The sequence below is a fragment of the Acanthopagrus latus genome, chromosome 18 (genome assembly GCF_904848185.1).
Source record: "Acanthopagrus latus isolate v.2019 chromosome 18, fAcaLat1.1, whole genome shotgun sequence".
Taxonomy (NCBI): Eukaryota; Metazoa; Chordata; class Actinopteri; order Spariformes; family Sparidae; genus Acanthopagrus; species Acanthopagrus latus.
In genome coordinates, this window is record NC_051056.1 from 8,434,079 (window position 1) to 8,446,234 (window position 12,156).

Consider the following 12,156-nt stretch of genomic DNA (forward strand, 5'->3'; position numbering starts at 1 on the left):
TGGTGATTCTGGATCAAACTAACTTAGCGCATTTAAGTTTTCATGATTTGTAAAATGCCTCTGTGAAGAGGTCCTAGACTCATTTGTCTTTGCCCACCGAGGTATATTATGGTGAGAGCCAGTCAAGGGAGGTCTGACATTTTATGTATAAATATATAACCTGAAGAATTGCCTCAGATATTCTCTCTGGGACAGAGAAATTTTGATTTAAAAATTATCAATGATCACATTATATGTCAAATAATTATATTATCTTTTAAATTACATTTAGCGGCCCTAGTTTAGACAGTGGTCTTCAACTTCGCTTTAACAGTTGGTGTTTTTTCCTTTCCTGTTTCAACTTGACACTCTGCACGAAGCCAGTTCCAAGAAAGAAGTGGTGTTCCAGTTTGTCTGGGCTGCTCAGAGTGCGGAACTTAACCGACTGGGAACGTGGTCTCATCAGCGAGCATGGCAGACGGACTTGGCAGCTGAATGGAGAAATAATCCAGCAGCCAGGTTCCAACATCTGGGGGAAAGCCAGAAGAACCTTGAAAAGTCAAAGCACTGTCTGCCAGATGTTTTAGTCATGTTAATAATAAACTGTCTTTGTAGGAGTGCATAACAACCCCACGTCAGAGATCATGTCCTTTCCCCTCAGGCAGCATCAGATTGTAGCTAGTAGTAACATCCACGTACCTCCCGTTAGCATTTCATTAACTCTTATCAGCCTAGAAGCATCGTTCAGTGCAACACATGGGTTGTTAAATTAGTGTTCGACTCTTGTTTTGTTTTTTTTTTGTTTGTTTTTTTTTGCTCATGTTTTAGTCATCTGCAGTTTTCTAAATGCCACATAATGTCACTGTGGTGCATGTGTTGAGCTTGAGGTCGCTGTCAGTACACTGTGACACTATCTATTCATTACAAATAATATGAGTTTAACAGTGAATGAAAAGTTGACTCTTTGTAGAGTGTCCCTGAGTGTCAGAGCATCTTAGTTTTCAGTTTGTCCTGCTCCATGCACTGGAGCTGCATGGACTCTACAAGTGAGTGCAAAAACTGCTGACACATGTTATCCCGGCGCGATGTGACACTTGTTTCACGAAGCTTCTTGTGATGTCACAGAGTGTGTGTTGGGATGTCACAGCAGAGTAATGGAGTTTATGCTGTTCAATTCAGCGTGGACTGCACAGACCAAACAACATCTCCATAAACAGCACAACACAGGAGGGCTAAGTCCTCAGGTCAAGACTCTGCTGTCCACTCAATTCTTTGAGGATAACAATGTGAACATCTTAGCCCGAGAAGACAGATGGTTTGAAAGAGGAGTAAAAAAAATTCCATTTGTCAAACTGGAACGGCCGTCTTTGAACAGAGGAGGTGGCCTACGACATTACCATCACCCGCCTACAATGCAGTACCGAGTTCCCTCACCGGACAGCTTAACAACCATTCACACCTTTTGGATGAAAGGTGAACGTCTTCAAGAAACTGAAACAAGTCAAGCTGCCTACGATACAGCACTGACAAAAATTAGTCAGCAGGTTTTACAGTAACTTGTGGAGTCCATGCAGCTTCAGTGCACACTGTCATTAAAGCAAATACTGAACTATTCTGATGTTCATGGACATTTCTGAAAGATTAAACTTTTCACTAAAAGTGTTAAGATGATATAATTTGTAATGACAAAAAAATTTCAAATAAAAAAAGTATTATATTGGATAATAATTATATCCTACTCCATTTGTATATCTGAAAACCTGAAGATGGAGGTGAGCAATAAACTTTTCTCAAGCGACAGTCATACAGTACACCAATCAGACTCAGCAGCACAGCGCCTCTCTGTGGCCGAACCGGCACTATTTATATTCATGTATTTCTTGTCAAATGTGGCCACAGCTGTGTGGCATTTCACTTTCCAGATGGCTGAGTAACAACTTCAGACAGTTTTCATTCACATTTGCTGTTTTTTATAATACATATTTCAGTAAAATCTACTTCAATACACTGATAGTACAAGAAAAAAATAGTATATTATACTTCAATGTGGAGCACACCATTTAGTTGTCTTATCTTGACATTGACATCCTTTCACTCCCTTTGCATGAACAGTAAAAAAAGGACGACAAGTGTTGGGAAAATGTGACAGTGCTGTGGGGTAACAGAGGTCTGCAGACAAACCATTGACTGAAACAAACTACGGCTGTACTCATACATACTGCTGAGTATCAAAAATGCTTTGTACATTTCTGTTTACAACAAAGTCTGTCAGGCTTTTTATATTACATTTGATTACAAAAAGGACATTTTCATTTACAATCTAAGGCTGCCCATGTCTCTGAGCTGTGAAGGACCTGTGGGTGTGTGCATGTTTGTGTGTGTGTGCGTGTGTGTGTGTGTGTGTGTGTGTGTGTGTTTCTACAACAGTCCCTTTAATCCTTTATGGGGCTTCAGCAGCTCCAGAGTCAGAGCAGGCGTCTCCCTGGGCATCTGACAGTCTGAGACACAGAGGACTGTGCTCTGTGGCAGTTGGGGGAGTGGGATGTGTTCTGCACTTCCTCAGCAGTGTCCACAGTCAGTTCCTGCATCCCCCCCACCCCCCTGGTGGCCCAGGCTCCTTTCAGGATGAGGGAGTTTCTGCTGATGCTGCTGGTGGACTTGAGGGGGGCGGAGCCTCAGTCGCTGCATCTGATTGCGCTGCATCCGACTGCGCTGCCTCCGGCTGACTGCTGGAGGGCTTCGGGGCCTCGATGGAGGCTTTGGGCGGAGCGGGTTGAGGCTGGCTGACCTGAACAGAGAGCTGTGGCAGTTGCTGGGCCACTGCCGCTGGTTTGGCCAGGATGAGCTGCGGTGTCGGCCGGCCTGCCGTTAGATGGACCGTGGGTGCAGTGGCAGCTGGTTTGGCTGCAGCCTGCGCTAACTGCGTAGCAACAGGTTTAGCCTGGATGAGCTGCGTGATGTGGCCTGACGGGTTGCCCTGCATGAGCGTGGCCAGCTGGTTGGCTGGGATGGTGATGATGGTGATCTTTTCTCCTGCTTTGGAGCCGGCAGGCAGCATAGTGGGCAGGGCCTGGATGACCAGTTTGGGGGGGGCGCTGGCAGAGGCGTTGCCTATCGTTACGGGGACTCCCGTGGTGAGAATGGAGGAGGAGTTTAACGTCACCTGGCCCAATGAGTTGGTCATGACCAGTGGCATGGCTCGGATGGGCCTGCAGGAGGAAGCACAGAAAGGAGGTGTTACATCACTGCTGTGCACAGCACGGCTTCACCATGGCCGCAGGATACGCTCTCTGATTTACATGACAGGACATATCCTGACATGTCACAGGTGGAAATATGAAATGAATGATGGCTAAACACCTTTAATCTGCCTCAGTTTAACAGGTGGTGATGTGTGCCACCTACTGGAGTTTAAAGGTCACGGCTTTGAAGTTGTTCTGATTTCCATACAAGTATCAGAAATGTCGGCGATGCTGCTGAGCTCTTTCCTGTTGGCTCTGTCAATTCTTCTTTGCTGTTCTAAAATCCTGTTCCTAGATTTATTCAAGTTGCTGTTGCACAACTGTTTTAAACTATTCTATTTAAAAAGTGGCTGCACTTTAAATCTTTTTTTTTTAAAATGAATTTTTATAATTTATTTAATTTATTCCTAGGTTTCTTTGCTTGTTCTTTTTCGGTTATCACTGATGGTCAAAACACATAATAAATAATGTTGTATGATAGTCATTCTATGCAAGGTTTAACCTGGGCCCATAAGACTCATGAGACCCGTTACATTCAACGGACTACTTATTTAACCTCACTACACACGTTTATGATATGTGACAAGAAGTGCACAGACACCTGGTGGTGGCGTTGCTGGGGATGACAGTGACATAGGTCTGCTGTGGCTGGGTGGCTGTAGGGGAGTTGGTGCCAAGGCTGGCAGGGCCCTGCTTGTGAACCAGGTGCTGGCTGGACACCACGCTCTCGCCGTCCTCCACCTCCTCTCCGTCCTCCTCGTCATCTATCACCCTGATGTTCTTGGGCATGTCTTTGAACTGGTAGGCCAGCCGCTGACCCTCCACTTTTGCCAGGATCCCACGCTGGTAGTAATACCTACAAACACACACAAATGTGTCATTATATGAGACAGGGACAAGCTCTGAGAGGATGAGGTGTTTGAGGGGACTGGCTGACCTCAGGGCTCGGCCCATGGTCTCATAGTTCATGTCAGGCTTGTTCTTGTGCTTTCCCCACAGTTTGGACACAGCTTTGGAGTCGACCAGTTTGAAGATGCCTTTCTCCCTCTGCATCCACTTGATGTACCTGGGACAGGTGTTTTTATCCTGCAGCAGCTCCAGCAGGAACTCCCACAGATAGGTGGTGTTACCTGGAGGAAACACAGCACAAACAACATGAAATCTTTAGCTCTGTCTAATATAGTCACCTTTATAGAGAAAGATGAACAAATAGAGGGTCGGACTCATACAGGTGTGGCTGTCAGGACAAAACTTGGGAGAATAGAATAGATCTCTCACAGTCCTAGTCTGAATTCAATCAATTGAGTGAAGCTGCTATGTTGCTACTTCCTCATAGCGTCTTCAAACCAGTAAAAGTTCAAAGGTCATTGAGAGACTCTTCTGAGAACGCTGGCAGATTTACAATGTACTGTCAAACCTAAAATCAAAAGTTTGGAAGATATTTGGATTTTATAAAGAGGATGGAAAGTTGAACAAAAATGTAAGCTGATTAAAAGGTCTTTAGAACAGCGTTTTCTGTGTAGAGTGAACAGTGCACACTGTTTAGTCTTTCCAACGTTTGAGTTTGTCATCAGTAGTCAACATTTGTCTGATTGTTAATCATAGGTGATTTCATACACTGATTATTAGTTGGAAGCAGAGGACACAGACAGTCACGGAAACCCCGTTCAGAGAGGTCTAATGCAGACAGATCTCAGAGAGACCCTGCTCGTGGAGATCCAGACAACAGAGTAGTTGTTCCTCAGATGCAACATGTTTGTTTTTTTATGCACTGAGGTATGAGCAGATTAAGATAAAGATATAAATGATTGTAAGAAAAATGCACAGGATTCCCAGGTCTTCCCTGGTTGTTTATGAAATATCTAATTGAATGTAAGCAATGCCACTCGTATCGTAACCAAACCGGATCGTATCAAATCGTACAGAATTGTTCCATAATAAAAAAAACATGGTCCCTGAATTGTATCGTAGCCTGTGTATCTAGAAACCTATTGGGGCACCTTATAAAAAAGAGATCCCAGAAAGTAGTCATTAAGGGGGGGGGGGGGGGGTAAAATTGTTGTAATAACTTATAGGAATGTTGAGATAGATGTGGTATGTTGTGTGTGAATCACTTTGATTTCAGAGCATGACACACCTTTGCCCTCTCTCGCTCTCTTTTTGATCCCCAGGTCAAAGGAACCATTGGAAGCAGGCTGGTGTGTCTTGGGCTTACGTCCACCTGCACTCAACACACACACACACACACACACGTTATGTTCATTTAATTTTCAAACAGACTTCCATGTTTTTGATATTAGCTTCTCTGACTGTGTTGCACTGCTGACACAAATATATGGTTAGAAATTGTGACTCAACAACCAAATCAAGAGCAGGTATGAAGTGTGGAGGCTGGCTGTTCATGGTTCGTCTGAGTTCAGCACTGGCACCTTTATGTGAGGAATAATGTCCAGCTGTGTGTGAAACCTATAGAACCCGCCTACTGTGACTCAGATAGTGTAAGGCTGGAGCATGGAGACCTGAGTAAGATCTGGCTTAAGCACCAACAGCTGTTTGATGCAAAATGAGGCACACATGTTGAAGGTGAAGACAGTCTCATTACACATCTGATGTGTGACAGCCACACTGACCTCCTCTCTTCTTCTTGGCAGCAGGCTCACAGTCAGGAGGGATGGGGAAGGACTCCTCCTCTATGGGTCCACACTCTGTTGACACCTCCACCACCGTCTCCATCATCACATCCTCTGCTGGGTTCAGAGCACACAAAGCACTCTCACTACTCTCTTTCTGTAGGCTCGTAGAGTGACACAGCCACAGGGCTGCTGTGTTTTAACTGAATTCTTTTATTATCAAAATGATGATGATGATGATTATTATTGTTATTATTATAACTGAAAATGTTCATCAAGATAAACGTGTGATGAATTACTTCTTTTTGTATAACATGTAGATCACATCTACAGGTATGAGGTTGAATAACAGAGAGTGAAAGCATACAAACAACTTCTGGATGGCATCCAGCTTCTGTGAAACAGCATCCTACTGCTGCAATCACTTGACATCTCAGATACACAGGTAACAGTTACTGCTGATATCAATGCTCACTTCACTGCTCTCTTGTCTCACAGACTGCTGTGTGTACCAAGCACTGACCTGTGTTGCGTTCGCTATGCAGCCCTCCAGGAGATTCCATGTGGAGAAGAGCTTCAGCTGCTTCAAACGTTTTGTCAAAACACACCATGTCATGACCCGACATCTCCACTGTGAAGAGGTGCAGAGAAACGACCGTCAGCACACACACCTCTGCAAACAGCACATGCTCCCCAAGGAGAGGCTAAATGACCGGACTTCTATCATCCAATCAAAACGCAGTGATTCCTTTTCTGCTGGGAGAAGATTATATTACAAGTCTACAGCACAGCAAACTCAACTATTTTGAAATGTTCACTTCCTTGTTTGTGCTTTGTAGAGCAGTCTGATCCTCCCTTCCTGTTTCCTGTAGTGAATTTTAAAAATGTTAGACAGCTCCTGCCAGCAGAGGGCAGTCTATTGCTGTCATACACAACAGCGGTTCAATGAACTGTCACAATGAAGTGGAAGCTAATACAAGTGACACAACATTTGTGCCAAGTTCAGAGAGTCAAATGAAAGATATTTTTATATATAATTACATCATAGTTGTAATGGTCAATGACCAACTCAAAGAAACAACACTGATGAGACCTTCAGTCTAAAGACATTTAGCACAGTGAACTACACTGATGTGGGATAATAAAAAGTTCACTAAGTAATGGATTTGCATAAAGTGTTTCCTGACATAAAGCTATCTGCGTTATAACACCTGCTACAGAATCAGTGATAATCCTAAAATGTTTCCAGTAAGAATCTACAGCTGCTGACAGCTGGAGGATGTGAACTCTGGTGTAAATAAAAGAACAATCTGCGTTTCCACCAGATGTGAGCTGAACCATTATAATGAAGGATACATCCTGAATGGAGGGCTCTGCACAATGCACAGCATCTTGCGGAATAAGTAACAACTCTCCGGTTCACACTTAAGATCAAGGAAAACATGCTCAATTTTGGTTCCCACTAGGATCAGAGTATTCTGGCTTTGGTCGAAATTCTATGAATGATTCGAAATCATGTGCTCCAATGTGAACCAGAACGGAAGCGGACACCTGTTGGTGGAAAAGGAGATTGAGTCTTAATTGAAATTCCTGCTGTAGATAATTCCTATGCTATAAGCAGGGATCGTTTCCTTAATGTTTAAAAATACAGGAATTCCCCAGCCGTTGGGGTTGTGTACTCCAAACTGAGCAGCCTTTGAAGTGTTAAAATCACCGTGTTATGTGTAGAGAAGTTCAGGTGAACTTCTAGCAAATTTGTTATAAAGCCACCCGTCTACTTCTGTTAGTCAAATTGAACAATGACAGCTCAGCCTTACCAGTCTCAGCCACCTCTGTGACCACCTCCTGCTCCTCAGCCACATCCTGCATCAGGAACGTCTCATCATCGTAGACCAGGACTTGTGCCGAGTAGCACTCCTCCACCTGGGCACTGGGCACCTCCTCCACGATCACTGCCGGACATCCCTCTTCCTGCAGCACCACGCCCTCCTCCTCCTCCTCCACATCTTCCTCCACTTCCTCTCCACCCTCCACGATCACTGCCTCCACTTCCTGCTGAACCACTTCTTCTTCCTCCTCCTCTTCCTCCTCCTCAACCGGCTGCTGCTCACACTGGACATTTTGAATAAAGGGAAGACTTCCTGTGAGGTCACCGTTTTCTCAGATCACAGTGATTCACTTGCTGAGTATAATGTTATTATTAATAATCCTGAAAACGAGGTCCATCAAATGTGAAACCAAACTTAAACCTGTGTTGCAGAATTCCTGACCTTTGATTTATTGGTCCCTTTAAATGTGTTTACTTATGGTACAAAACATTTGTATACCGTCAGCTGATAGTAGTGCCACTGACAACTGAGCAACTTTTGACTGGTTAAGTTGAGTCTTAATCCTCTGGATTCAACGGTCAATCCTACAACTGGAACATAGATTGATATTATGACTGCAGCCTGATGACAATACCAAATGATACTGCTAGTTAAGAGTCTGTTAATGTTTGCTTGAATTTACACAAATTGTCAACAATGTCATCAATTTCAGGCAAGTTTCTTTCCATCAAAAGCTGATGGCAACACTGGGTCTTAGAGAAACCCTCTGCTCCACCTCTCTATCCTCCAGCTCTCTTCTGCTTCTTAGCATGCTGGTTGTATATCTATGTGGACAAAGTTGCTTGCATGAGATCAGTGTTTCCATCCTCTCTGGCTGCTTTGTGTCAACATTTTTTACAGCCTCCACATGTTCAGACTGAAAGCAAAGTGTATATAGCTTTATAAAAATGAGCAATTGTTCCTAATCCTTTTTTAAGTCCAAGTCTAAAGCAGTCTGTAAGTTAGTTGCATATCCTGAAATCATTCATCTGATCCACTTCACACCTGGCAGATTTGTTGCTGAGGAGTATGTGCATGTGGGAATTTGGTGCAATTTGGACACACAGCACATTCAGCATTCATACATTTTGTATAATTAACCTCATGGGGAAGCAGACATCAAAAAAAAAAAAAAAAAAAAAGCAGATGTCAGCGTGGTACCGATGTAATCATTCAGGTTTTAAGTCATAAATATCAATGTTTTATATTATCAGGGTGGCCCTGATGAGTCGGTGAGATCAACTGTGTTGCATGTTTTAAATGGGAACTGCACTGGTTCATAAAAAACACAAAAGCCAGATGTTAGAGGGTTTTGGTCCAGTGTGAAAGCACCATCTCAAATGGATCCTTGATAGCTTTCCAGTAAGATGCTGATTGTCATGTTTTTCAACTGGACCAAAAAACTCCTTTAGCCCAGGTTCATAACAGAGCAAAGCTTAATTCAGCCACTGTTTTTCCTCCCACTGACCATCGGCACATCATAAAACAACATAAAACTTTATTGACTTCCAGTCATAGGGACGTACCTGTTGGGACTCCTCCACCACAGTGACATACTCCACTATGTTCCCTCCACCGTCTGACACTACCACAGAGGTCATCACTCATTCCTACCAAAACAGAAGGACAGGGGGTCAGGATGGAGAAGACATTACAGAAATAACAGAACACTAATTATTATTGGCAATATCTTTGATATGCATGCATCAAGTGTGTGTGTGTGTGAGTGTGTGTGTGTAGGGGTTGGGGTCATGTGAAAGCCCCATGGGCACCCGCTCTCCTCCTCATGACTGAGTCCCAGTAACATTGTGCTCTCTGTTGTTCAGCTAATATGTGATCCAGCACCAAGCATTACATTTCAATAAGACCTTCATCAAGCATCAAACGCAGCATAGAGTACACAGCATCTTCATACTTGAGTAGAAATGTCAACACTAAAACACCTGAGACAATAAGACTAGCAATAATTGATACTAAATAACAACTGGGTCATTTATAAACTTGTCAGGTGATTTTGATGTCTGATAAGGTATCGCTGAATTTTAAATGAGCTTTAACATTCCACGTCTCTTTGAAGCCCCTTTCGGAAAAGCCCTGATTGGTCAGTTTTGACAGGTCTGAGCAGGCTCATGGGGTTCTGCATCAACACTACTTTGTTTATACAAATACAGCCTTGCTGCAGCCCTATAGATCCCTGACTTCACAAGCTTACAGACGTCTCCTTTGAATACACAGCTTCTAATATGGGCTGTCAGCATCTCTTCATGGACGGAGTGTTGTGAGACTTTCACAGTACAGTGCATACACCTGTTTTAAAATCGGAACACTGCAATGAACTATGCCGAGGAGAATGAGTACATTAGGGAAACCAATACAGTTTAACTTATGGGATAATTATTGCCCAAAGTATGTTTGCAAAGTTGAGCAGTGGCTCAGAGGCTCGGTGTGCAGTGTCAGGTTGGGTGAAATCGCCGAAGATGAGGTTAAATTGAGATTCCGGAGGGAGTGTTACTGACACCTGACCGTAAACACTAGATTTATCTGGACTACATGATACCCAGGAGAAAAGCGGACCGCTGGCTGTATGCCAACACGACTCAGTCCAGTTACAAGAGTGATTGAAGGCACTGCCACGGTCCATCGTGTGTTTACTGGCATGAAGGTACCGACCAGCTTCACCTCCAGCCGCTCGTGTTTACTTTCTGCGCGGGTTCGCACGTCTGTGTGCTCGCTGCGTCTGGGGCTGCAGTTCCTAACTCCGCAGCTAACTTGTTAGCTTGCTGTAATGCGTCTGCTACTTACTTCACAAGACCTGGCGGTGGCCAACATAGCTAACACGTCTGCTACGTGCTCACATACTCAATAATACGGGGATAAATTAAAACTGCACTCTCCTTTTAAAAGGCAAATTACACACAAACCCAACAAAAACTGGCTAGCATTAACGTTAGTTACTGAGCTCGAAACAGCTAGCAGAGAGCTAGCTAACATAAATAATAAACGTATAGTTGGTGGAGTACACCGTTAGAGGCTGGTCTAAATAGATGATGATGATGGCACCTGCATACGGAGTTGTGATGTATCAGAGCACGCTGATAAGGACTTTCCTCTTACCTTGTTTTGCTTTAAGAAGAGAAAAGTAAGCTCCACTGCTAGCACTAGCTGGGCCTGGCGTTAGCTAATGCTAGCCAAGTTGACAAGGCCAAAACGCCCGCTCCGCACGCACAAACAAATGCTAGCGAGTCTTCCGTCCCTCACAAAAGCTGCCACGGACTCGTTCTGACGGCCCGAGGTGAGACGTGAAGGGTGAACACGGACGAAGGCCCTGAAGTTTAGTTTAGATCAATGCTCGTCTATGGCTGCCCTGTAGCTTTCCGGCGCGCCACCTCTTCGCTACAATACACACACAAACACACACGCACGCACACACAGGCCGCCGTGACGTCACCACGACAAAACCTCACCAACAATGAGAAAAACCTCGTAAGCCTTGCGCGCTAAGAAAACTCATAAGTCTCCTCCACTGGCTCAGCAGTGCTTCTGATTGATAAGCAGCAACCACAATGAACCGTTCCAGTCATTCATCTCACTGTCGTCATTAAAGGATACAAGTCTTTCTTTAAACACAGCCAGTAGCCAAGATGATCATACTGGGCACTGACATTTTAAGTATTATTACTATTATGATCATTTAAGCATTTTCCCCTCAGGGATCAATACAGTATTTCTGATTCTGATCCCTTCCTAATGCACTTCCAATGTCCACAGTCCTTGTTCTATGCAAAAATACTTCCCGAAGTTGATCTAAACCTTTTTTGAGGCTTCAGAAGTCTGAGTCAATAAGATCGAGTGTAATTCTGCCACTTGCAGTCTTAATGGATGTGTCAAAACTAGCTTTAAGACCAGGATATCACTTGATACTGTACTTACTCAAGGTTCAAAGGATGAGTTCAGGAGTCTCACAGTCTGATGAACGAAGCTGCTCTGTAGTCTGGTGGTACGGCAGTGGATACTCCTGTATGTGTTGTCAGATGGCAGCAGGGTGAACAGACTGTGGCTCGGTGGGTGTAGCGTTTTAGCATCTTTAAGGTCTGTGCAGACATCTCACCTCACTGATGTCATCGATGCTCTGTAGATGGTACCACTGATGTTCTGGTGGTTTTAATCACCCACTGCAGAGCCATCCTGTCCTGGGCCATGATGAACCATGCCAGCTTGTGATGTTGAAGTTGACCAAAATCTTGCTCTGGAATCTAACCTTCCTTAGTTTCCATAGGAGGCAGATCCTTTTCTGTGCTTTTCTAACAAGGTTGGTGCTGTTCCACCTCAGCTTCAATGCTTTAAAGGAGGCCGTGTGTCTTTGTAACAGACTTATTTTGTAACAGTATCTTCATATTGCACTGATGCTAGTTGTCTCAAAGTTAAAGGAGCACTATA

The 12,156-nt window shown here is 44.0% G+C and overlaps 1 protein-coding gene across 2 annotated transcripts; it reads right to left on the bottom strand.

Annotated features, from left to right (window-relative positions):
• Positions 1-1,926: 1,926 nt before the first annotated feature.
• elf2a (E74-like factor 2a (ets domain transcription factor)) lies at positions 1,927-11,184 on the bottom strand. Of its 2 annotated transcripts, none has more exons than XM_037078041.1 (9): positions 10,834-11,184; positions 9,246-9,329; positions 7,669-7,963; positions 6,375-6,482; positions 5,852-5,965; positions 5,359-5,442; positions 4,159-4,351; positions 3,823-4,077; positions 1,927-3,188 (listed from the first exon to the last, which is right to left on the bottom strand). In XM_037078041.1, the coding sequence occupies exons 2-9, from the start codon at positions 9,318-9,320 to the stop codon at positions 2,600-2,602; spliced, it is 1,713 nt and encodes a 570-aa protein (XP_036933936.1). In that variant the 5' UTR covers positions 9,321-9,329; positions 10,834-11,184; the 3' UTR covers positions 1,927-2,599. The 2 variants fall into 2 exon arrangements, with proteins under 2 accessions (XP_036933936.1, XP_036933935.1); XM_037078040.1 differs by having other exon boundaries at positions 5,852-5,968.
• Between the last annotated feature and the right edge of the window lie 972 nt (positions 11,185-12,156).

Excerpts from the sequence above, each read along its gene's own strand:
- elf2a (XM_037078040.1), bottom strand. The coding sequence starts at position 9,320 with ATGACCTCTGTGGTAGTGTCAGACGGTGGAGGGAACATAGTGGAGTAT. Across the intron at positions 7,964-9,245 it reads TGGTGGAGGAGTCCCAACAG|TGTGAGCAGCAGCCGGTTGA; the intron begins GTACGTCCCTAT and ends CAAAATGTCCAG. Across the intron at positions 4,078-4,158 it reads ACCATGGGCCGAGCCCTGAG|GTATTACTACCAGCGTGGGA; the intron begins GTCAGCCAGTCC and ends GTGTGTTTGTAG.